The sequence below is a fragment of the Rhea pennata genome, chromosome 4 (genome assembly GCF_028389875.1).
Source record: "Rhea pennata isolate bPtePen1 chromosome 4, bPtePen1.pri, whole genome shotgun sequence".
Taxonomy (NCBI): domain Eukaryota; kingdom Metazoa; phylum Chordata; class Aves; order Rheiformes; family Rheidae; genus Rhea; species Rhea pennata.
This window is the reverse complement of record NC_084666.1, coordinates 28113677-28140099: the sequence shown is the minus strand read 5'-3', so window position 1 is coordinate 28140099 and position 26423 is coordinate 28113677. Positions and strand designations below refer to the sequence as shown.

The following is a 26423-nucleotide window of genomic DNA, read 5'->3' as shown; positions in this document are numbered from 1 at the left end:
TGGAAATTGATGGACTAGCAACTGTTTAAGGCCGGGAAAACAAACTGGTGATAGGAATTTTCAAATTCAGAAAAACTTGCAGCTCTGTAGATGTGGACAGTCTGTTATCTGAAGTTTTAAAGAGAGAAGGTAAAGCTTGGGACAGTGGATAGGCTAGGTGACCTCTCAGTCTCCTTTCCTGGAGCTCCAGTCTGTAGATACGGACTCTCCTTCACTCAAGTTTCTCGAGTCCAGCATTTGGCTGTAAGGCTGTTAAAGGGGTGCCTGCATGAAAGGCATCATTCAGTTTAGGATCATCCTCCACACGTTGTTGTGGAGGAAAGACAGGGAAGAAATATTACAGCTGGGCTGGGCTGGACTCTGGCCTTTGTCAGAACTTCAAAGAAAACAAGAGATTTCTGAGAAAGAAGTTAAAGTTGCATGCTAATATGTCAAAAGCTGAAAAGGTATGCATCAAGAGTATAGGTAACTTAAGGCCCGGTATGGATGTAGGCCTGGCTGATTTGTTTCTTTTGCACTTACTTACATCGCTGCCTTATATGATTACAGCAATATAGTAAGACACTTGCAGTTGAATGACTACTTCTCAATTGCAGGAAAAGAATGAGTTACAGATAATGTGCTGTAGTGATGGTTAGGAAGTTGCATTGGTACCACTGAGAACTTTTTGGATTTTTTTGGTCTCTCCAGTGCTGGTGACTGGCCTCCGCTGAGCAGCCAGGCCAAGGTAATGGATTCTTAGTTCCATATTTGGCAGAAGGATGTTTAAGACCTTCTTTCTTCTTGCTTAAGTTTCTTCCCATTTTGTCTCATGAAATTCTTCCCAAAAATTAGAGGTCGAATCAGATCAGAATAATAATCACCCTTCACTTCTGTATCTTACTTCTGGACATTTTGGAAAGGTATGTAGAAATACTTGAAACTTCCTTTTTTTTACAATAATAATTATAAAAATTACTTGGAAGAGGCAGGACGTTTTTTGACGTATCTGAGACGCTGAAAAAACAAGGCAATGGAAAATGAGGCCAACTAACAGGCTAGCTACAGTAATTATAATGATGAGACTGGGTGAAAACACATCTTGACAGGGAACTGCAGTGGTATGCAGTGCTTATCCCTCCTCCCCCCCCCCCCCAAAAAAAGAAAAAAAAAGAAAAAAAACCCCCCAAGTACCCATAATCCCACCATTTGGGTTTGGAGCAGTATCTACCAGAGAAGATACTTCAGTGAATACTTAGTATACTTAGTATAGCCAGGATAGAGCAGCTCCATAAAAGCAGATGTAATTGATGCATGGACTTGTGTATGTTTTTGGAACACAAGTTCCATGGGTCCCAGGCTGATGATCTTAGGGTTTCCTCCATGGGAATAAACGTAGGAGAAAGAAATGCTCAGTATGAACGAGAGAGAGAGAGAGAGAGAGACCACGAATGAGAGAAAAAGCAACTTTCTTGACAACAGGACTGGACTGATGTCTCTGAAATTTTTCCAAATGGAAAGTTCTTTGTATTGTTTAACTCTCTACTCTGCTTTTCTGGAGGTAAACAGTACGATATTTTTGTAAACAATGAGGAAATGCATTGAAGAATAATTTTCTCTTATAGTAGGCTTCTTAAGAAATTGCAAAGCTATTATATTGAGAAGAGGACTAATTCCAAGTGTATAAAAGCTGAGCTGTTTGATTGTATACTTATCTAACATTCATATATTTCTCATCTTCCTACATTCTAAGATTATTATTTTTTAGGACAGGAATTGTGTAATCATTTGTGTTTATGCCATATCTGCCAGTGCAGTTGCAGAATAACTTCTGGATATTATTGTCTTATTCAATAAATAATAGAAGTATTTGTTCTTTTGCATTGCATGGAAACAAAATCATTCATCTTCACGGTGAACAGGAGCAAGACTTATGAAACTGTAAATCAAGTTTGTGTAGCATAGGAAAATATGAAGTACATATGGCATTTTGCATTTTGAGAGGCTTTTAATAGTAGTCCTGTATAGTCACTTCCTTTTGGTAAGTTATTTTCAGCAGGCAGATGTGTGTTTTTTTTTTTTTTTTTTTTTTTTTTTTTTTTTTTTTTAATTTTGAAATGTTTGAAACTAGGACATTTTAAAAATGTTTTGAAAACAGTGAAGCTCATAATTGTGTCTATTTGTTATCCTTCCTGGATATAGCAATAGGCTTCCCTCTAGAGGCATGTGTCACTCTTCATAAAAGAGGTGGAACAGCTTTGACAGGTCCTGTGGGTTCACCGGCCTGTGGAGTTTCCCCATCCTCTGTGACTACCTGCGCCTGGCTCAGACTGTGTGCACAGATGTGCTGGTGAAATGCTCCTGTTTCAACAGGAGTTCCAGACTCTCTCCCCTATATTAGCTGTCTTCTATCCCCAGAAACAACCGTGGAAGATGCTAGTCTGCACCCTATGGTTTAACATTGTGTAACTATCCATTGTGCTGATCTAGTTTTTACTCTTTTTTTTTTAATAAAGATTACTCGTCGCAGAGAAAGTTTGCGGGTGGGTTTCTCGTGACGAGTTTGTGCCTGTCGCTCTGCTTCCACACTAGTTCAGGACGTGAGCTCTTGCTTGATCCTGTACTTTGTGACTGCTGTTCTGCGTGCTCTGCTCGAATGCTGGCCTGCATCTAGAGCAAGCCCACTGGCATGCAGAATAAGTGCAACACAGTGATGATGTATAAATAAAGGGAAACTGTTTTGAGTAGGAAGAGGAGAGGAATTGCAGTATTTTTTTTTAACACTTTTCTTAATTATTCTTTCCTGCTCCTGTGCACGCTGGTTTAATAGTGAGAAATGCAGAGTTGAAACACAGCTGCAAACCTGGCAATGGCTGCCGGCCATTAATAACTTCTGTTTCTGATGCAATCTGAAACATGTCTGGGTGGAAAGTTTGCATTTAATTTTGTACATTCAAGTTTTTTTCTTTCTAATTTCTTTGAAATACTCAAAACACTTATGCATTTCCCTTTGCCATACAGTACAGGACATTGTACGTTTCTGTGCTGAGTGGTGGGTTTTGTTTTTTTGTTACCCTCTCCTGCTTGAGTTAAATGAAAATGATTTAAATCAACCACTTCAGATGCAGCCACCTTCAAAAGGTCTGCTTTTCTGCAGACTTCCCTGTTGTTAGTATTACCTGTTACTTGTACAGGTGACAGCAATACAAATTAAAGCTTTGTTCCCACTTCCCCCAGCTGTCTCCTGTTCTTCCAGAGTTTCATCTCGAGTGTTGAACCGCACTGTATTTTCATGCATTTTTACTTTGGGCAGCAGCTGGTAAGCTTTGTTGATTGGTCTGTCTCTCTCAGTGGTCCAGCTGTTTTAGTGTCCTAATTTCAACTGCTTCTAAATTACCAGTTGTAAGCTCTTGCATGTCACTACAGAGAACCATGAACTGTGCTTTCAGTGCAGGGGTTGAACAGTTCACAATACTGGAGCCACCTTCTTAACAAGAATAAAAAATAAATTCTAAAGCCATTTATGGAGGAGCCATGACAATGTAAAAAGCTTTATAGAGATTACTGTAATATCAGGCCGTGAATTGTTTTTACACTGAACAACTGAATGTGGTTTGTGCCTGTTATCCACATCCTACAGGACAGATGATTAGCACAAATGTGGCAGTTCAGCCACGTGCACGGGCTTCAATAACTGCACTTCACAAATGCAGCAGTCCTATTTCTAGATGCGCACCTGACGGCATGCCGGTAGCTTGGTTCTGTCTGTACACTGTGTTTCTTTTGCTACGTTGCCTTAGCCTGAGTGCCTTTGCACATATGGAGCCATATCATGTGCATACAGCAGAGAAATTAAAGGATACCCAAGCATCTTTCAGCTTGCATTTCCTGCCTTTATAACCTTAATGTGTTTTAAGATGAAATTTGCCTTACTTTGTTGTTACAGCACTCAGAGATAATAATCTCTCTAGAAGTGCTGCAGTATTATATATTAAACTCTTTCCAGCTTTAAAAGCTCTATAATTAGCAATTTCAGTAAGCCAGACCTTCTCAGGTGCTTCATTGATTGCATTTGGGATGCTAGTGCCTTGAGGAAGGACTGAGTTTGTACAGGCTTCAGACTATGGCGTATTATCTGGTGGCTTTCCAGTAAATTATTGTGCAAGAATTGCAGAAAGGGTTAGAGAAGGAGTGACAGCTGGAGGATAGGGGTGAGCATAGAAATGTTAATGTGAGCACTGTAAGAAATGACAGGAATTGTGGCAGTTGTAGCAAATGGCCTTATAGCAGGTATGTTTTAGAGGGTTTTCTCCAGCCAGGAGAGACCCCAAGGGGAGGATATCTACCATAGCTCCTTTTCTGTCACGGGTTCATTAGGCAGAAGCCAAGAGCTCTGCATTCAGTCTCACCTTTGCTGGGAACTTCTGTCTGCCATCCAGATGCTGAAATTCAGTATGAATTGTTTTTAAATCAAGAAGTATAACCTGAGTTGCTGGATCATAAGGTGGGGGAGAAAAGGAGCTGAGCCCAGGACTGGTGTTTTGATGAAGCCTGGGACCAGGGTCTGTACCTTCAATCTTGGCTGCTTCAGGGCTTCTGCCAGCTTTGACTTGAATGAGATCTTCCAGCCCAGACCACGAGTTGCCCCAGGGACAGGCTTCACCCCGTCTCCTGTTTCCTACTGCAGCATGAAGTAGCATTGCCAATCACAGTTTCTCTAAAGAGCTGAAGAAACACTGTGGTAGCCACCAAATGGTGGGAGCACTTTAGCAGCAAAGCAGAGGAGAGATTAGATGATGTATCAGCACCTGTTCCACTTACCAGTTTTAGCTGTAGTTTAAAATCTGCGATAAGGGAACCTCTGCTTCATCTGCGTTCAACTTACTTTTTTATGGAAAAGCTGATTCTTGTTAGTTGCTACATAGGGATTAAAGCAACAATTACAACTAATTACAAACTTTGTATTGAGAGGGGTCCTACTTTTCACTAAGCAGTTACACACTCCTCTGTGCACTTTCACCAGTGTAGATCTTCATAGCTTTTCTCCCTCACCTTTTGTATCTGAAATGACTCCGCAGTTAAAGCAACATCAGTATCATAGGTGGAAAAGAAAGCAATAAGGCTCTGCAGAAAACGGAGAATTAGATAAATGCCCTTAGGTGAATCTGTTTCACTTGCATTTTACATGAAGGTTTTTTGCTTTTCTTTTATAGAAAAAGTACAGAAAAGGATGTGTTGACGTTTCAAGGATCAAATGTGTAGAAGTTGTTAAAAATGATGGCATTATTCCTTGTCAAAATAAATACCCATTTCAGGTATGTTCCTTTGCTTTATGTTGAATTCAGGGCTCTTCAGCAGAGATTGATGTGTAGCTCTCTCCAAATTACCATCATATTTATATGCTGAGGCCTTTCTGCCTCTCCCTGGGGCTGTGGTGGAAGTGGCTCAGGACCAGTGACCAAAACCTTTCTTATTCTACTGAAAGCACCATATATGAATATTGAACTCTTAATTTTTCCTAATTTGTGAGTTTGGTGTCTTGCATTTCTTACGTCGTTGAAGACCGCAGTTTTGCCAAGTTTAAAAATCATTTGCTTTGTTCAGTTTACTCTGTTTCCTAAGAAATAATTAAATGAATGTGATGATATGAATGTCTTTTTGGATTATTTGTTTTTTCTTTTTTCAGGTTGTGTATGATGCTAATACACTTTATATTTTTGCACCAAGTGCACAAAGCCGGGATCAGTGGGTGAGGAATCTGAAAGAAGGTAATAAAAATTGCTGGCACTTAGTACCTGACCTATTTAGACATATTTCTTGAGCTAGAAAAATATAATAGTAAAATTTTTATTGCATTTTTCTACTGATTTTATTTTTATTGGGCCAGACCACCCTTTCTTTTAATGCATGATAACAGGCAGTGGAAATACCAGACACCTAGATGGATTTCACTCAATTTGTGCAATCTAGCTAAAATTAGAATTTGATTCTATGTTGTTGCACAATATGTTAATCATTAAAAATCTTACCACAACAGTTAATGGCATCACTCATTTACAGATCACTTAATTTTGTTTGAACGTAGCTAGATAGTGTTATAGACCTGATGATCCTCTTGCCTGTTGTCATTTTGCATCAGGATATCTCCACTGAAATATGCTTCCGGTTTATGCTGTTGTGGAGAGTATTGTGGAGTCCTACATGTTTAGCAGCAGTTTTTTTTTTTTTTCTTCTTTTTTCCCTCCAGGAGCTTTCTGCCACCATCAGATGTTTCTGTTAATCACAAGTGTGCTACAAAGTAATAAAAGAATTCCTGGGCTGGGGACCACAGGGCAGGGCACAACCTCTCTCAAGCTCAGCAGCCTAGAGGGTGGGGGCAAAGAGCCCTTTAAACCAAACGTAGACCTTGTGCCGCGGCACGGTGATGAACGTTAGCCAGCTTTCCCTCCAGAAAACTATTGTAGGGGAAATTATGAGTCATTTGCAGTGGAATAAAAACAACAGAGGCAGACAGAGCCCCCGGGGCCCTTGCAGCTGCCTGACCGCACCGCCGGGTGCAGGTGGGCGCCTGGCCCGCGGGGTGCCCCTGCGTGGCCGGCCCTGCTCTCCTGACCGTGGCGAGCGCCTGCCTGCTGCTGTGGCCAGCTCAGGCAGGGGGAGAGACCTCTTTCTGCTGGAAAATGTGATGCATTATCCTAAAAATATTATCTATTATCATTGTATGGCTTCCACATAAACAGGTAAGGAATTTTTCAAGAGTAGTAATGCTATAGCAAGGACAATAAGAAGTCAAGATTATGTCTCATATTAAAAATTTATTAACAAATTCAGTGGCACTACTGTGGATTTTTTTTTTTTCTTCTTTTTTTTTTTTTTTTTATCTCGCAATATGTACTGTTTACTTCTTTTAGAAATAAAGAACAACAGTGACATAATGGTAAAATATCATCCGAAATTCTGGACGGAGGGAATTTATCAGTGCTGCAGACAGACAGAAAAATTAGCACCTGGCTGTGAAAAATACAATCTTTTTGAAAACAGTAAGTTCATATGTTTTCATATATAATTGTTTTGGCTTGATTTTTTTTTCCACCTGAGTGCTACAAACAGAGAAATTTGTAGAGGAGGGTGAATCATTGATGCTGCATCTTAAGTAAACCCAAGTGTGTTATAAAAATATTTAAAAGCCAGTGGACTATCCTTCCAAAAAATATTCAGAGAAATTTGAAAGGAAAAAATTTGAGGTTGCTGAATTTATTTTTCATTTGTTCTGGTTTTTACCCATCTATTTTTTTTTATTTTTTTAACAAAATGATTCCCTTAGATTGAAGTAAAACTTCGTGGTGATTCAAGTACAAATTTTTGTCAGTTCAGTTTTAATAAGTAACTTGCACAAATGTAAAGGTTAATGTAAAAGAAGAATAACTGTATTGGGATCAGTGTTATTACAGTAGTATAAAAATGATACAAGAAGACGAGGCTCCATGTGTTTATAGACATGTGACTGCATTTTCAGTGCTGAACCTGGGTGCTGAACCTGGCTGAACTGATGTCCATATGCATTTAAGTATTCCAGCATGTAAATCGTAGATTGTAACTTTTGTATAACAGTGTCCAAAGACATGAAAGTGTGCCCCTCACTGCAATACTGTCCTATATAAGAATACAGTGATTTAGTCCTTGATTCAAGAAAAAAAAATCCTTAGTAAGAAAAGATTTGATAGATGCTTACATCCCAATGATATTGGTGGTGCCTAGATACTTTTCTGTATCAGGGCAATACTTTTCTATATATAAATGGCAATGATGGGGATCTGCTTATTTAGTTGTGCTAGAGGAGTTGAAGAATAAATCATGGTTCATGGTCAGCCTGATTCTGCAATCATGAAGATACGAAACCTGACCTAAATTAAAATATTAGCTCAGGCTAATTTCTAATTGGAAAAACTCAATGTGGAAATAATCACTACTGGACTTGAGAAGTAATAAAAAACAATAGGTATAATTGCTATGCCTTACTTAGCAAGGCAAGTATCCTGGGGAAACATTATCTATTGTTGAAATAACAGATGTTAGTAGAAACAGACATCTAGATTTTTCATGGCTATAAGAATACTGCTTCTAAATCTTTATTCCTCGTTAAGGAGCAGAACATGGATATGACATGGCTTTATATTCTGTTTGGAGTTCCTTCTAGGAACTCTAAGGATTGCCCTGCCTGAGCCTGCTGGGTAGTTTAGAAATTTCTGCATGGCAGAGACATCTCCAAATCTGGTGGTGAATATAGTCTTCTGTCCGACTTTTAGTATGTTTTTGCAGAATGCTTAATTGATGTTTTCTTAATGCTTAATCATAACTGTCTTTGTTTTCTGACTTAATTAGCCCTCAGAATAACTTTCTGAGATGTTGAAATCTTACCTGAATTCAAAACCTTTTATTCTTTTTTTTTTTTTTTTTGATTTATAGATAAGCTAATAGATGCAAATTTCTGTGCTCTGTTTCTAGGTATAAGGAGACCACCCTCTCCAATGCCAGAAAAAAGTAGGGTAGGTCGTCTTTAAAGTATTGGTGTAATAATAAGGGTAGAATTACAAGCGAATGGAATAATAATAGTTTTGTGTTGCTTTCAGCGAAGGCCTCCACCACCTGTTCCGCCAGCTGAAGAAAATGGCAGTGAGGAGGAAGAAATAGTGGTAGCAATGTATGACTTTCAGCCTACAGAGCATCATGATTTAAGATTAGAGAAAGGTGAAGAGTATGTGATAATTGAAAAAAATGACATTCATTGGTGGAAGGCAAGAGATAAATATGGGTAAACATTGTTTCCTTATTTTCTGCATTCATTTTAAGTTGACTAAGGTTATTTCCACGTTGTAGTAGTTTATATTGATTATGTGTCAACAACTGACTGTGTTAGATCCTGTTTGGGGCCCCAGTGCTGAAACCTGATCGATATCTTTGTAATGACAGTGTGTCCCATTTGAAAAAATGAGGTTCTCAATAAATTGCAGAGTCTGCATGCATAGACTCTGTTGATTCATCATAAATTCTGTTGCAGAATTTGAAGCTTTTACAGTTACATCTCCTTTTGGTCTTTATGGTTTCCTATTTAAAGTGTCAGCCCATCTGCAAAACCTAGCTAGACTGGTAAAATACTCCTGCTTCCCTGGGGAATGGCTCATTAGGGAGCAATATAGTTAATATTCGGATCAGCAGGCTCTAACTTCCAGGCATGAACGATCATCATCTTATTTAATAGCTGAATCATTAGGGGTAATCTTTGAGGAGATTCTTGTAGGAGAGGGAGACTCAAACTACTCCGTGACGAATCAGAGTGAGATGCCTTAATGACTGCCACTTCACCAACTGCAACACCCAACTTTTACGTTCTCTGAATTAGAACTTTTCCCTGCTATTCAAAGATGAGAGTTTCTATACTTCACTATTTATTAGGTTGATATTGCAAAATGTTGGGGGTAGTTTTCAGTTATTACACATGGCAGGACTGCTGTGGCAGTCTCAAAACATGCTTCCAGAGGTTGGCTGGTTCGTTCAAGTGCAGAAGTGACAGCAAAGCGGAGTTGCTTGTTTTGACACTTCTTGGGTCGCTTGAACCTTGGACACTTTTGACTGTTTTATCTTCTTTAGGTGCAGTAAAGTTAATTGAGGAAAATGGGTTGGTTTCTAGGTAATGAGTAGTTGAGTGGGTCTGTAATAAGCCAATGACTGCTAGTGACCTCTGGTAATTAGCAGGATAAAGAATTGTTTTCTAGGCATGCAATTTTGTATCTTCTTATTCAGATTTTGTACTGTATATTCTTCTAGAAATCAAGGATATATTCCAAGCAACTATGTAACAGGAAAGAAGTCCAACAACCTTGATCAATATGAGTAAGTGAATCTTTAATTTAAAATGTGGAAGAGCATAAAATAAATAATACTATGTTTTAAGAACTGCAAAATATTTTAAAAAGCAGTTATTTGCATATTATAACATTGGTCTTGGAGATTAAAGTTAAATATTTGAAATAGGCACATTTTTGTTCTGATTCTTCTATTGATTTTGAGGTTTGATTTTTTTGAGGATAAAATTTAGAATGAAATGAAATGGCAGTCAGGCATGTAGCTTATAGGCTATTATTATTAACATCAAAAGAAATTAATACCCTCATCATATTCTGTGATAGACTGTGGGAAGCATTAAAGGAACTTTACCTGTTATAAATGTGCTGAATGTGTGTTTTTTTTTTTTTTTTTTTTAAATATCAACGTGGCACAGCTATTCAAAGTGTGTGACAGTAATATAGCAGAACAGAAAACATTGGGAATTGCACAAAATAAACATAACAGGTCAGAGATTCTGAATGGCAGGTTTAATTTTCAACAAAATATATTGTTCAGTGCATTTTAAGTCTCAGTATATGCATGCAGTTCATCAACTAAAAATAGAAAGTTTATTTTTATTCTTTACAACACGCACACACAAAACTTTACACCACAACCAACTAATGTTTAATTATGGAGTACTCAGTTAAGAGCATTAGAATAAAATTTAACACTCCATTCTGCAAGCCTGTTTTTGATACTCAAATTTCAGTGTAACATGAACCCGATGTGCTTGGATGCTTATGACCTATTTCCTGACTCTTAGATAAAATGGAGCTGTAAGAAAAGAATATTTAAAACAGTTTATGAAATCCCATTGATAGTTCTAAAACTCTGTGTTGTCATGTGTGGTTCCTACGTCTGGTTTTGGCACAGGATAGAATTTTTTCTGGGATTTTGCCTTCAGTATTTTTAGAGGATATTGCTTGTTCTTTGTTACTCTCATTTTTGAGGCTTTCCTTACAAGCCCAGCTCTAGGCTGTGCTGTTAAACTGGTAGAAAAGGAAGGAAGGAACTGGGCTGCCTTATCTGATCCAGGCACTTGGTGCCTTGCCACCTTGTTGGCATCATTCTGAGCTCCTGAAGAGTCCAGGGAGGATTACTCCAAGTCATCTATAAATTGCAGGAAACCGCTAACACTGGAAGCGCAGAACCTGTACAAAGGCTTCTATATACCACTTCCCTAGGCTTTTACCACTCTATCAGCATAGCTCAAGACTATTGCTCCACACAGTTTACTTTACTAGCCCTATGGGTTTGTTGTTGGTGGGGTGTGTGTGTGGGGGGGGTAGCGGGCAGGGGTTGGGGGGTGTTAATTCAGCTGGCAGAAATTTCAGTGATGCTTTGGCTGCCTTACCCTGGCTATGCAGCATAGAGCTCAGGGCTATGCAACTGTGAAATTTAGTTCACTTCTAACCTGCTCTTTGGTAGGTCAGTCCTCCCTTAAAAAGCCAAACTAGTCACAAAGTTATTGAACAAAATAAAAATCTAGCAATCAGCTCAACGGGTATCTTGACTGGTGTATAGATGGCTACTTCAGAATTTACTTGATTGCCAGTTTGCCTTCAGGCTGCCATTCAGAGAAACAGCTACTATCAGCAAGTTCATATTTGAAAAGTACTTTTCTTAAAAAATGAATTATTTCATCTGTATTTGTGGGCTTCTGTAGGATCCCACTGGATTTATTCCAGAGCATTTTTAAGTATAAGCTGTGCAACATAATAGAGACTGTTCTTTTTGTAAATTGACTCTCAGTCAATTCTATTCAGTTCTTGACCTTCAACATCATAAAATTATTGAATCTGCAACTTTATAGTACTTTTGCTTTAAGCATTTTACATAAAGAAGCCTTGGAAAATTTTTGGTCACATAATGATATTATATTGCAGATGGTATAGCAGAAATCTGAACAGAAGCAAGGCAGAACAGCTGCTTAGAAATGAGGTGAGTTCTGACTGTTGTGTTAGCAACCATAGGATTTAGTTAAAATAGCCTCTTTTATTAGAGTTGAACTTTGATTTTTAGCACATGCAAATCACAGCTTAATTAAAAAAGACATACAGCTTAAAATTGTTTGTGGCAAGAAACTGCTGTTGTGCTTGCATTTTTAGGACAAAGAAGGTGGTTTTGTGGTGAGAGACTCAAGTCAGCCAGGCCTGTATACAGTTTCCCTTTATACAAAATTTGGAGGGTAAGCTTTTTTGTGGCTACTCTTCGTATCTTGTTTGAGTTGATTTGCATACATATTTGAACGCATAGGCTTGGGGAAAGCCTGAGAGAGAATTCAACAAAGAAATGAGTGCTGCTATTTAAAAACAAACAAACAAAAACCCCCACGTGGCTAAAATTTAAAATTGGCTTCTAGACTCCAGGGTTAGGCCACAGGTGCTTAAATCTAACATAAATGTAAACTGCCACCAGAAGAAGAAGCCTCACTTTCCCATGCAATTCATTCTTTTCCCTCATGACAGCCTAAATGTTTGTGTGGGTGTTTGGTGAGCTGGATCAGGGAACTGATCTGGTTGAAAATTAACCTTTTTTTGGTTAATCTTCAACTTCACCACATTATTGAAATGAGTGTGAATAGCAAATGCTCAGCATTTCTAAGACTCAAGCTCTTGCTGAAGCAATTAACACGGGGCACCTGTGCAGGCTGTTTTTGTGCCTGCCCTGGGGTGTCAGAGGTATGTGCTGCATCCAGACGCTCTCTGGGAAAAGTTGGTGTCTCCTAGGACTCGAAAGCGGGTGGGAAATGCCGTGTCCCCCTTCCTCCCTGGGGGCTGTCTGAGCTACTCCACTGTGACACTGGGCAAATGGAGCCCCTCTGCTGTTGCCCCTAGTGCCGGTGACCAGGTGCCAGCTTTTCAGCTCTGAAAGTGGAGGAGTAACATGCTACTGCCAGCTATGGTGGGAGGACATGCGGGATGGACCTATTTGATCTCCCCAGCATTTGTGCAGTTCTTCAGGTGTGAAAATTACTCAGTTTGTTTTGTATTTTGCCTCTCTATTAAAGTGTTCTTTTTCATGTCGATATGTATTTTTAAAAATTCACAAGAAATGGCATTGTATTTTTTACTTTTTTTCTTTAGAGAAGGTTCATCAGGAATAAGACACTACCATATAAAAGAGACAGTGACATCACCAAAACAGTTCTACCTTGCAGAAAAACATCTTTTTAACTCTATTCCAGAAATAATTGAGTATCATAAACATAATGCAGCAGGTAAAAGAATCTGATTTTATTGTCACTTAAGGTGGATTTGAAAAGGTGTATTAGGCTTTTGGTGATGATGTTTAGGTTTGTATAGATCCTTCTTGCTTTGAAAATATTTTGTATATTAATTTAATATAATACTGTATATACATTTACTATAATACTACATATTTACTTGCTTTAGATACATACATACATGTGCACACACAGGTGTGTGTATATATATATATATATATATTTATATATTTTTACTATTCCTGTTATTAGCATAGTCTAGTGGATGTACACAAGCAACAGGGGGCATCTGAAGCCTCTGACTTTATGCAGACAGATAATGCTTTCTTCAGCATTCTCTATCATATTTTATATATCGCTCAGCTGACATTCCTATTTGTTTGCTACACAGTGGGCTAGATCCTTTTTCTTCGCTGAGAGACAAGCCTAGAGCAATCCAGGATGAAGCTGCTGAAGTGCAGCAAAAATCACTTTTGACAGTCTTGGTGCCTCTCAGTGCACCCTGATGCTCAGTATAACAAGAGAACTGCTGTATCAGGTCAGGAAAAAAGCCATTCACTTAGGCTGTTACTGGAAACATGAGCTATAACCCACAGCAGATGCATAGGGATGGTACTTCCCCAGAGTACCAAGCCTTTCCAAGCCCTAGCTTATTTTATGTGTGGGTCACCATTCAAAATAATCTAGCCTGCATGTAAGAAGCAAATAAGGAAAGCAGCAGTACATTGTTCAGGAAATTCCTGAAGATGTGTCTTTGTAAAGCTTAGATGCTTTAGATCTTTTATTGGCAGCTGATGCTAGTATCTGCCCACTGTTGGATAAGGTGGGGAGAGTTTAGGAATCTTCCTGAGTTTATGTTCCCTCGGCTTTATAGCCAGAATCCACTTATCATTAAGCATGTAGAATCTGGTTTGAGGCGCAGATACTAATATACTGTTCTCTTTCAAGTTCTATGTTTAGATTTCCATCATGAAATATATTTTCAAGATGCTTATATTAAATTTGGGTGAGCAGAATATCATCTCCTAATGATATTCTCGGACAGGTTTATTTTATCAGTTGCTTAGCTGTTTCCCTTTCTGAAAAATCTACTTGCTATTTAGTATAACTGGTTGTACTACTTATTTTTAATAGCTTCATTCTTTTTACTCATCTTAATAAAGTTCTGACAAGATTTTAGGAAATTATTGAACTAGTGTGCAGCACTTACTTCTGTATATATAAAATCTCCTCGTGTGTATCCTTGTGCTCCTTATATGTACAAATGAAAAATGATCAACAGTAACAGTGTGAATATACATTTTAGACGATTGTTCTGATCTGATTTATGAAAGATGCAGTCTCTGCTCAGCAGTTATTTTGGTGCCAGCGTAACTGTAATGCACAAATATGTATACATATATCTATATCTGTCCCTTACTAGTAAAGGTGATGTAGCAATTTGGGCCCAGAAGGTAGCTCCTATGTACCTCTTAAAGCATTTGAATAGTCAAAACAAACAATAGAATAAGCAGAAAAAAACAGTCAAAGCTAAATATGTCTCTAAGCTGATTGTTAGCCAGTTTGCAGTGAACCAATGGCTGATTTGCTGCCTAGCGCTCTTTCAGAAGTAAACTATGTCCCTTGATGAGTTATCTTTGAAATTTAGGTCTTGTTACCAGGCTACGCTACCCAGTGACTCCGAAGAAGACAACAGCACCAACAACTGCAGGGTTTAGTTATGGTAATTGTGTGTGTTTTTTTTTTGTTAATCTACGCGTAACTTCTTTAATAATTTTGTATATGTGAATTGCTGCAATATTTTCTAAAATTTTTTTCTAAAAATTCTGTGGACACCGTGAGCTCTGTGCGATTACTGAGCTGTGCCTTTGCTCTTTCATAAGCTGTCAGATTTCTTTCTTAAACTTGGCCCTTTGATTTTTGTCTGTGCATTGATTACTCTCTTCATTCAGAATAATCCATTTTAAGCACGGCACATCAGATGACATGAATAGCTTTTGCGCACAATTCTACATCATAGCAGCCTACTGAATCAAGTCTGATAATGCCAGTATGTAAATACTAGCTTCAGAAAATTTGATTTTGCCTTCTGTGTTGGTCAGTGGCTGCTTATAGGTTGTGTCTATCTAACAACTTAAGTTTTTTTTTAAGATGTGAAAGTGCTATGTGTTCACCTTAATTCTAAGGAGCTTTCTCCCTAAGCTCCGTAACTTGATAGTAGTCCGGCTTTCCTCTTTCCCTGTTACCGTCAAGTCAAGATCAACAGTCTAATCAACAGTCACTGGTTTTTCTGTGGTTGTTTTTTATAGAGAAATGGGAAATTAATCCATCAGAGCTGACCTTCATGAGAGAACTGGGGAGCGGTCTCTTTGGAGTCGTGCGTCTTGGGAAATGGAGGGCGCAGTACAAAGTAGCCATCAAAGCAATTCGGGAAGGTGCAATGTATGAAGAGGATTTCATTGAAGAAGCTAAAGTGATGATGTGAGTTGCTGCACAGTGACACCTCTGTTGCCAAGCGTAGGCTCCTGATGCAGGGTAGTGATAAGACACCTCAAGCAGATGGTATTTTTACAGTTTTGTGGGGGTGGAGGAGGTAATAGTAACTATGTGATTTCAATCTTTTCAGGAAATTAACACATCCGAAATTAGTGCAGCTCTACGGTGTGTGCACACAGCAGAGACCTATTTACATAGTGACAGAATTCATGGAGCACGGCTGCCTGCTGAACTACCTGAGGCAAAAACGGGGGCTGTTTAGCAAAGACATCCTGCTCACCATGTGCCAAGATGTGTGCGAAGGAATGGAGTACCTGGAGAGGAACAGCTTCATCCACAGAGACCTGGTAACATCCCATTATGCAACATATGCTTGTTTAAACTTGTATTTTTAAACATTTCTATTCCTTGTAGCAACCACCCATTTATAAATAACAACTTTTATTTTTGCAGAGAATTAAGTGCTGTAAGTTGGCCCTTTTAGGCTCCTAGACCCTAAGGTTGCCCTGTACAGAGAAAGTTCAGAGGTTTATCTCTCTGAAAAAATGGAGTAGAATCTCTCCAAAATGTTCATAAAGAATTAACAGCTATTTCTGCTGAAATAACAGCATATCTTTATTCTGTATTCATGCCATTTCACCACTCATTAATCCTCTGAGATAATTTTCCTGCTTTTGTTTTGTTTTATTTTTACAAAATGTTTCAGTTGTGATAATATCATTAAGAGCAGATGTATTTGTACTTTTTATTCTGGATTGTAATGAGACTACCTCACTGAATTTGGTAAATCAGTTAACTTTCTAAGCAATGAAGACAAATTCCTCACTGGACAGCTGCAAATTTTCTGAAAGAGACTGACAATTTTAATTCAAATCTAACTGTTCCTTTTTGTAGGCTGCCAGAAACTGCTTAGTGAATGATTCAGGAGTGGTCAAAGTGTCTGATTTTGGCATGACAAGGTATGACTACAAACATACTTGCAGTGAATTTTGGAAAATTCACCTAGCCCTTACACTTCCCTGTAAGACAGCAAATGTCTGTCTGGCAGAATTACAGGCAAAAATGATATTTTTGACCTCTCTAAGGAATTCTGCCTTCGTTGTGGTGTGTGTGTGTGGTATTTTTTTTTAGTCTTCCCCTTGCCTTTAAATATTGTTCATTCTGTGATCGTGTGTCCATTTCCTTATTCTTCTTGAGCATCTTGCGCTCATTGTGAGAGACCCAGCTTTAACTCGATTCCGTAGTCTGACTGGTCTTCTATTAAAAACTTGCTGTAACTTCTGTAACCCCTTTATAAATTTTAATTTCCTGGTGGTGCAGGAGGCATGTTAGGTATATACTCTCGGATAATAGAACTTGGGTTAGAGAGCAATTGTCAACGGTATTTTGGCAGGTAAGTGTTGCAAAGAGGCTGCTCAGGCAGATAGGGACCCTCTCTGAGCCAATGTTTGAGCTGCATCTCGTTAGCCAAAGCATTGCGAGGTGCTGAGAACTGGTGGAAAGGGGTTTAATTTTCCACCCTTGTTTGCGCAGGCAAGTGCTACATCAGGTGGGTGATGTGTGGGTAAGGCGAGGGCTGGGGAGGGAGCCCTTGCAAGAAAGGAAAAAGAAAGGAAAAAAAAAAAAAGGCACGTAGGCTTTGACAGTGCTGTTTTTGGCTCTGCCACTTCTGTGCTGCTGAACCTACGTACTAACAATCATGACCATTAGGTGGCAATGTGAGCTTCTAATATTCAAACACAAATTAAACTATGACCTGCAGGTTTGGAGGCTGACCGAAGGATTTTTTTCCTATTTTCTAGGTATGTCCTTGATGATCAATACACAAGCTCTTCAGGGGCTAAGTTTCCTGTGAAGTGGTGTCCCCCAGAAGTTTTTAATTATAGCCGATTCAGCAGCAAATCAGATGTCTGGTCATTTGGTAAGACACTCATCATCGAAATAAAACATTTTTTAATTTATCAACAAGCAGAAAAACTCCAGTTTTCAAGACTTCCGACTTTCAAGAAGCAGTTCAGTGAAACCATTTACCATAGTTCTATGCTTGTATTAAGTTCCACAGAAATTATGAAAACTGTTATTTTTTTAAACCCATGCTGGAAGAGTAAGATTTCATCAGATTCGTTTGAATGCTTTCTATATGTAGGTCTCAAAGAAACTCTTTCCCTATCAGAAAACTTGTGCCTAGATCTTGAAGTGCTTGTTTATTTTAGGGAAACTTTTGCTTATTTTCTTAATGTTTATTTTCACTTTTTAGGTGTTTTAATGTGGGAAGTGTATACAGAAGGAAAAATGCCCTTTGAAAAAAGCTCCAACTATGAAGTGGTAACTATGGTTAGCCAAGGACATCGTTTGTATCGGCCAAAATTAGCCTGTAAGCTGGTGTATGATGTCATGATGATGTGCTGGCAGGAGGTATCTATTTTTTCTTCCTTTTTGCCTTTGAATTGACAAGAACTCAATTTAGCAATAGCAGTTAATCTCTGCGGTGGTATTCTGACTGTGCCTCTAGACCCCACAGTCTTCTCTATGTACGCCTGCTTCCTGAGGAACATTTGTAATTGGAGCTATTGGCTCCTGGAACAAAAATGACTCGGATGTCCTCTATATAGGGTGCCCAAAAAAGAGATAAAAAGCAGTACAAGGAAAAGAATATGGCTCCTGATCTGCTATTGATTGTGCATAAAAGACAGGACACAATACATGGGAAGTAGGTCAGAGCTGAGTGTTCGTAGCCACCCTCAGGTGATGGAAAAAGTGTAAATTTGCTGTGTAAAAGGAACCAGCTGGATGAAGTATTGTTCTCAGGTCAGTAGGAGAATGAGTTTAATTTAGTAACTAATGTCTTCTTAAATGGAAGAAATGGAGGGGGGAAAGCAGAGAGAATAAGAGTAGTGAAATAAATATGACTTTAATGTAGCTGAGGTAACTGATCATAGGTTTTGCATGCACAACTAGATGTAGACAAAGAACTAAAGGCAGAGAGTCAAGGCTTATCAACACATAAAGTTTAAGGACAGTGGGACAGCTAAGGACCACGTTCCCATAACAAGGGTTGACGTATTTCTAAAAACAAAGTTCTGAGACATTAGGGAAGAAGGAATTGGAGAGGGGAAAACACTGCCTGGCCCATTTCTTCCCCAGAACTGGGATCCCAGGTGAAGAGAGAAGGCTCCTGCTTCTCTCAGGAACTTCCAAAATCCTCACATCTGCCTGGATGAACTCCACAGGGTGGAGGGAGGGCAGGAAAAAGCAGGGTGCCTGTGGCCCTGTTATGGCACAGAGGGCTTTGAAGGAGTTACCATGAGTGTTGGTGCAGGAGCACCACTTAAGTGCAGTGATCTGCCCAGGATAACCCTAAAGTAAAGCTAATGAACTTGGACAGAGCTCTCCTCTAACATGGTTATGTTGCTGTCCACAGCGTGAATTAGACTGTCCTTGCACAGGCAGCTTAATACAGCATCACTCTATGCTGCTGCCAAGAGAGACAACACTCCCTCTCTTCCATCTCCTCCTGGTTTCTGGCACTGCTAGTCAGACTGCAAAGCAGAGCTGGCCTGTGCCTGTACAAATGCTTGCAGGTTTCCTGGTGCTACTTGTTGCAGGATGGTATGAACCTGAGGGAGAACCGGCAGACAGAGGCAGGGGAAGGAAGTGACCTGAAGTGAGTGGGAAAGACAAGGACAACCTGGCTTCATTCTAGATCTACTAGGATGCAGGTCCTCCTAGATCCACTTCATCCTTCTTCCACTGATCCTGAAAGTGCACCTGTACCAAAATCATACTATGTTTATGGATGCAGCCTGACAGTAAAAAGGGGTCACGGATGTTACAAGTAGTGAGTGAAAGGCAGAGGGAGCTGGAAAGGAAGGATTGGTTAGATGCTTCTTTTCTAAACAGCAAACCACATATCCACAAAAACCTGTACAAGATGCTGGAGCCATATTTCAAGGCTTCTAGATCAATTTATCAGAAAAATCTGTCCTCTGTCTGTTCATATGCTTTTCTTCCCCCCACTACTCATTCTCTTCTGCTACATTGATAGCATTTGCATGGATATGTCCATACAAATTTACCATTGTCTCCAGTGAGAACAAGGCAGGTCTGCTGTGCCGTGATTCTGGTGCTGGGTTAACATTCTTGGAGCTATTTATTCCTGTTTTTTGTGTTTATTTCTAAACAAAGATCCAACCATGGTTTGCAGCTGAACTAGAGCTGTGATAAGAACAACTACTGAGGAAATTTCTGTGAAATAAACAGACTGTCAGATTAAGTATGCGAAGGTGTTTAATAACAAAATGAAGTAATTGGTAAATCTTGGGTCACAACTATAGCTGTGTACAAATAGTTCTAGCAAAACTATATCAGTCAGAATGCCTCAAAGTGGAGATTGTAATTCTCTACTACCTCAGTTTATTAGTCATTACAGAAACATGTCCGAGTGACCAAAAATATTTCTAAAGGAGTACTGCTTTGCCTGCTTATAAACTATATAGAAAATACAGATTAGGTTGCAGCTGAATTTAAACACAAATCTGAAGGTTTACAAAGAGAGATTAAAAATACACTGTACTACTAATCCTCTTGATCCAGAAAGATATTGACTGTTCAACTTTCAAAGAAGTAAAGGAGCAGCAAAAACAAATTTAATGCTTTAACTAAATCAGAAAGAAACACTTTTTTGCAATATTGAAGCTAAAAATCTCTTAAAATGTAGATGCATTTAATTATATGCTTCTAATTTTGGAGAGATCAATCAAGGAAACCAGGAACTGAAAGAGCCAAGTGATTAATTGCTAGTTGGTCTTTGCCCCAGAGATGCTTGGGAAAGACTGCTACTTCCCAGAATAAAGATGACGTACTGTCTGACACTTATCTTAGTGGAGAAGTTCCTAGAACAAGGAGTAATTAGTCATCAAACCAACTGGTGAATATCGAAAGCTTACGAAGTGCTGGTTTATGAAGCAAAGAATACAGTTCTGCAGAATACAGTCTACAGAATGGCAGATGTTGAAAAGGCTGTTCACGGGAACCAAGCAATTTCAGTTCATTAAATTTTGTTTGTATTAGGTAACCTGCTTACAATAGCTATTAAAATGGCTATTGGCTATAAATCACCTCCAAGATCATGATAAGTTATTTGTTAAGATTCTTTGAATATTGCTTTCATTTATAGAATTTATGTGAGCATTAATGAATTGATTAAAAGATTGATTTTGTCAGGCATTATTGATTGATTTCGTCAGGCATTATTGATAATTTAAGAAGTCATCATGTGTGAGAAAAATCTTTGTGAATCTCAAGCAGGAAATGAACAGTGGCAAAAAATGATCAATCTATCATAAAATATGATTAATCATAGGTGCCTCAGACCTTGCGTAATAAATTTGTTAATAACTTGAAAAGGAGATGAATACTGAAGCATCAGAATTTAGTAGATGTTGAAATTAAATTAGGCTTTTAAATGGAGGAAAAGTGCAAGTTACTCAGACATTCAAAAGATGCTAAATTAACTATCAGCAGGGTCAGTAAAGAGACTATATCAGTGTGTTGCCATAATTAAATGAAGCAAACGAGATGTTATGACAAAGAACTGTATAGAAAAAAAGAGCAATAGAATAATGCTGTTACATAAATCTATGCAGTAGTGTTATTTCTCAGTCCAAAAAATATGCATTGAAATAAGAAACTTCAGAGGAGGACACTCAGAATGCTTAGGAGCATGAACAATTTGCATGAAGAAAGGTTGCAACAATTTATTAGGGGTAGGAGAATAGGGAGGAAAAATGAAAAAGGACTGCAGTATGCAAAGTAAAGAATTACATGAAGACTATAGTCTAGCAGCACCTCTTCACAGCAGTCAGAACAAAAAATAAGGTGAAATTTACTGCAGTTAAGAGAGATATTCAAAATCAGCACAAGGAAAATTTTTTTTTTCACATCACATTTAACAAGATGGTAAATGTTTTGCCAGAGAATGCTCTCAAGACCAAGAATTAAAGTCAACGTACCACTAGTACGTGCTGATCACACCAGTGTATGCTTTTGTTTTCAGAAGCCGGAGGCACGGCCCACTTTTGAAGACTTGCTTCACACAATCATAGACATTGCAGAGGGTGAAGATGCTTTCTGAAGAAAAACAGCTGCAGCCCAAGTACAGGAAAGAATCCACGTCTGAGAGATGTAGCCTCCCGTCTTTTTTTTTTTTTTTTTTAAAGGCTTGATCCCGTAAGCTGCTGGATGTTGGTAAAGAATGTGGGGAGCCTGTAACGTTGCGGCACTTCAACCCAGGAAGCTCTATGTGATGCCAGAAAAACATGTGCGATACCCTCAGCAATACTAGCAGTCCCTGTATTCTCGCTGTAAAGTCAGCATCGCATAATGGACAAACTGAGCTCTCTGTGGGGAAAGAGAGGGAACGCGGCCAAAGCCCAGGAGCTTAGTTTGTGTTTACTGGGTTGTGTTTATGTATATACAGTCCGTGCTTCTGAGTTTCTCTTTACTCAGGCAGTAGGAATGGTAGTAGTAGCGATTTGCATACTTTAAAATTGAAGGTATTAATTTCTATTTTTCTATTAATAGCTAGTTACTGACATTGAAGTGTTTCCAGAGATTCTCCAGAAACATTACTTTTTCCTCAGTTGATGATTGTTCTGTGACACATCAAGAACACAAAACATGCCTCTTTCCTTTGCACGCAGTGAGTTGCCAACCGTGCAGTCATCAGTTTGGTGTAACACTCGAAAACTTTGCCAAAGAACAGAGCAACGATATGCTGAGACCTTCTAGGGCCTCTCATCAGCCAAAGACTCTTCCAAGATTAGTCTTAACGTTAGTTATGAAAAATAAATCCAGCACACCTGGCTGTCAGTGTACTATAGTACCTTGTTTTTGATTAATTATAAAATAATTTATATGCTGTATTGTAAATACATAAATTCTATACACTTATTTATAAAAAGTATGAGTGTTCTCCTCTTGAACTTTTCAAGTACAAGTTTGTTCTACCTTAACTTACATACACAACTCAATATATTGAGTTTGTAAATGAAAGAAATTACACCCTCGTGTATTACAGGAGAGCTCCTTTTCCTATCTTTGTCTTCTGTATGTACAATCTAACCTTTCCGTTTGTAAAGGAAAATGTCGTATTGTATGTGTGCGTAAATAAACTGAGCGTTAACTGTTGTTTGTAACAGAGTAATGTGTTGTGAATAATTTATGGACAAACAGTGCTTTATCAGCCAAACCCGTTGTTCACATGAATGTTATGCTAATCTATATATGTGTATCTGTACATATATACACATAAATATATACATTCTAATGAGTGTATATATTGTAGTATAAATGCGTATTTATGTGCATTTGACCATGATCAGATGGTCACTGCAGAAATGGCTGAACTACTTTTTAGAGGTTACTTGTCCTTTCCCCTCTGCTAGAGATTAAAGTCTCCACAGCCTCACTGAAGTCTGTTTAAATTAACCTAACTTTGTACTCACAGATGTGAGAAGCATGAGCAGTCCAGGTTTGCTGTGCTCACCTCCCGGCTGTGTTTTGGGTTTTTTGTTATCTGTTACTTGTGCCCCTTATTGCCCTGTGTGATGGAGAATGGTTTGCCTATTTGCAAAAAGGGTTTTCATACAGTGGTTAAGTCTACCTCAAATCAAGTTACTAAAGAGGACTGTAGTTAGCTTAGTGCAGACCATCATTGCTCCATTTCAGTGTCTATAAACAGTTTTGGAGATGCTTAGGTCTCCCCACTGCTATGTCTAAGTCTTTCTATTCAAAGAGAAGAAAGCCTCTTGTCTGAAGAAATGCTTTTCAGGTACTCAGAAGCACCTAGCTTGTGGATTAATGCATTTTTTTAAAATGCATCTAGCCCAAGATGGCAAATTTTGCAAAGGATCAGAGCATCTCTGCAATCGGCTACTTTACTGACTCTTTGAATGTCCTCAAAGACCATTTGAAATCACACCATCATTTCTTCTGGATGAACTCAGTCTTCCTTAAGCAACTTCATTACGTATTTTTCTATTATAACTAATTATTTTTAAATATCAAGATCAAAATTTAATCTGAATTAAACCAAATTTGGGGATCTATATCTGCTGGGGTTTTTTAATTTTTTTTGTTTTTTTAATCAATACTTAGCCCTCTTGATTTTTGTCTAGTAATTTGGCTGTAAAATATGCATTTGATATACTAGAAAACAGAGAGATTTTTTTTTTAACAGAGATGAGATTAGTATCTAGACTTTTTTTTTTTTTTTTTTTTTTTAAGAAAAGTAGGCGGGGTTGAGCTGTAGGTGTGTTATAGCCAGCTTCACACCAGAGCTAAGAGCTCAGCTGGGGTCTTTATACTGGCACAACTGCAGAAGAAAGGATTGCATTTCTATTTGAATATATGCAGACAACTAGATATGATTCTCTCTACCTGTAAGTAAACTGAGCCACATATTCTAATCTTGAAGCTTTGTTCTGTGTAGTAGTAGTGTAGTTAGCAGATCAGCTATTTAAAATCGCCGTGGAAGTACCAAACAGCATTCTGTTGTGTAACTTAGATGTGTTTAGACTGCTCATCTTGACTTTCAGAATTACTGATCCAGATACAAGTCTATGATATGACTGATTACAGACAGATGATGAGTTATTTCCAAATACTCTCCTTAAAAGCACATACAGTATGGACATGAATAAAAAGTTTAGTAGAATTAGAACCAACTTTCCTACCGTGCAGAATTAACTCATAGGAAAATACCAAATGCCTGGACTCGCACATGTGAAAAGCTGAAAGTTGGTCTTTTAAAGTATTTTAGAAGGAAATTATCCTATTGATTTCTAGTAGATCATTGATTTTCTGGTACTGCTAAAAATTGACAGACCTACCAGTTCGGGGAGGCATATTGTGTGTTATAGTAAAGATTTGTTTTCGATGAGTAAGTCTGAGCATTTCTCCATTGTATACCTTGTATACAGTTAACCTACCTGCCCTGCAAGAGCAAGAACTTTGTGCAGAACATGACACAGAACTCAAGCCTTAGAATTGGACTGAAAAAAAAAACAGCAACGGCTTGGGAAACAGTGAATCAGAAAAAGAAACTAAAACCAAGAAACTTGTGAAGTAGTAAAATTATAAAAACCAAATTACAAAAATTCACTTGCAACTAAACCTGTTGCCTTTACCTAGCCCTTAGGTACTGCTTCCCAAATGCTGGCAAACAAAGCAAGTTATAGTTGGAGACAGGAACTGGCCATATATACAAGTATATCAACCCAAACCGTATTGCTAGGTTTTGGATGTTGTGGAAGTTTATCATTTTAAATGGCAGTAGAGCTACTGGCAGCGAAGACCGGCTCAAAGGACTTCCATGTTCTCACTGTGCCTTTTCTGTTTTCATGAGATTTTCGGGTTCTCCAGCAAACAGCTGTTTCTCCTCACTACAGACCAATCTTTTTCTTCTTCCTCTAGCATCCCACCTGCTTTCTGTTGCGCACGGATAGAATTGTTAACAGCCTCTATCTCAGTTGGTTGTTAGAAAGTTTGCTGCAAATTTTTAAGAGATATTTGTAAGGTTGCCTTGAGTACCGTTTCTATGATTTCCACTTTTTCCACATGCTTCTCTTGCCACAGTATCTTTTCTCTCTTTCCAAAACTGTGCATGCTAAGATGTCTGCGTTTGGCCATCATAAACCTAAAAGTTATTCTGACTCCACTAGATTTGGGTTTTATATTTGTTAATCAGCCATCAGAGAGATATAATATGTTACTGTTTTTAAAACAAGTATTTTCCTCCTAATAAAGCCATTTCAGGAAAAGAAAAGACACAAGCAATGAAATGGGCTACACTTTGTTTTCTGAGTTGTCTGCACTATTTGAACTTTGAGCTCACAACCTTTCAGCAGGTTTTGGAGAAATGAGATTCTTTGCACCACTAAAAAGGAGGTCTTGGGAAACTTTAGATTCAGTGGCTAAATTCTTCTCTTGATTGATTTTTAACTTAGATTTTCAGCTAACAACTTTAATACCTGCAAAGACCACCTGAAAAGAGTGAAAGGTCTATAACTCTTTTAAAAGACTCCTAAAAAATAATTTACTGTTAACAGTTAGTGAATATTTCTCTCTGTTAACCTATGTTTCTTTCCAGTGTCCTGTCCAAACATTGTCTGTCATTAATAATATATTAAATCTGATTAGTCTCTGTTCTCTTCAAAAACAGGAATTCAAAACACAATCCAAAATGTGGTTTCCTTACAGAAGCATAACTCTCACCGATGTCAATTAGTTTTTAAATGCCGAACTCTTCAGACAATGTGATTAGTTGAGGTAGGAACTAGCAGGGTCAAGGCTTATCTATGCACTTATGACACTAGCAATCTTTGACAGATGTTTTGCTGAAGAAAAGGTGCTTAATCCAAAATTGGAGGAAATCAGAATCTTTCCAGTGGTTTCAGTGATTTGAATTAGGGCATAGTACAAAGGAAAATCAAGAAGAAACATTTGAAACTAATATTTATTTTCCATTTCTAATTTTTTATATTTTAAAGATAGTAAATTATTTGCATTAAAATGCAATTTACTTTTTCATTTTGAATATAGGAAAGTTAAGAAGTAAAGCAAGCAAGATGGGTTATAGGAGCGTGTGTGTAACTGTGAGAAGCGTCAGTCAGGAAGTGCAGACTTCCTGTAGCCCTTCAGGCAGCGTTGCTGTGGCGCCTGGAGGCAGCCCTGAATGTAAAGATCTTCCGGTGTTGCTAGCAGAAGATCAAGATATAAACCAGGCCAGTCAAATCAAAGCCTTTAACATTTGCAGTGTTGGCCAAGTCTTTCT

General features: G+C 38.3%; 1 protein-coding gene across 1 annotated transcript in view; it reads left to right on the top strand.

The window, feature by feature from the left end:
- Positions 1-22785, top strand: part of TEC (tec protein tyrosine kinase) — a 52407-nt gene extending 29622 nt beyond the window's left edge. The window contains exons 3-18 of the mRNA XM_062574615.1: positions 5193-5294; positions 5666-5747; positions 6891-7019; positions 8485-8525; positions 8610-8791; positions 9805-9870; positions 11754-11808; positions 11976-12055; positions 12954-13087; positions 14742-14816; positions 15403-15574; positions 15720-15936; positions 16484-16548; positions 17392-17510; positions 17847-18004; positions 21645-22785. Of these exons, the coding sequence (XP_062430599.1) occupies positions 5193-5294; positions 5666-5747; positions 6891-7019; positions 8485-8525; positions 8610-8791; positions 9805-9870; positions 11754-11808; positions 11976-12055; positions 12954-13087; positions 14742-14816; positions 15403-15574; positions 15720-15936; positions 16484-16548; positions 17392-17510; positions 17847-18004; positions 21645-21722 (1755 nt within the window). The 3' untranslated portion in view covers positions 21723-22785. The remainder of the gene's footprint in view (positions 1-5192; positions 5295-5665; positions 5748-6890; positions 7020-8484; positions 8526-8609; positions 8792-9804; positions 9871-11753; positions 11809-11975; positions 12056-12953; positions 13088-14741; positions 14817-15402; positions 15575-15719; positions 15937-16483; positions 16549-17391; positions 17511-17846; positions 18005-21644) is intronic.
- Positions 22786-26423: the final 3638 nt, after the last annotated feature.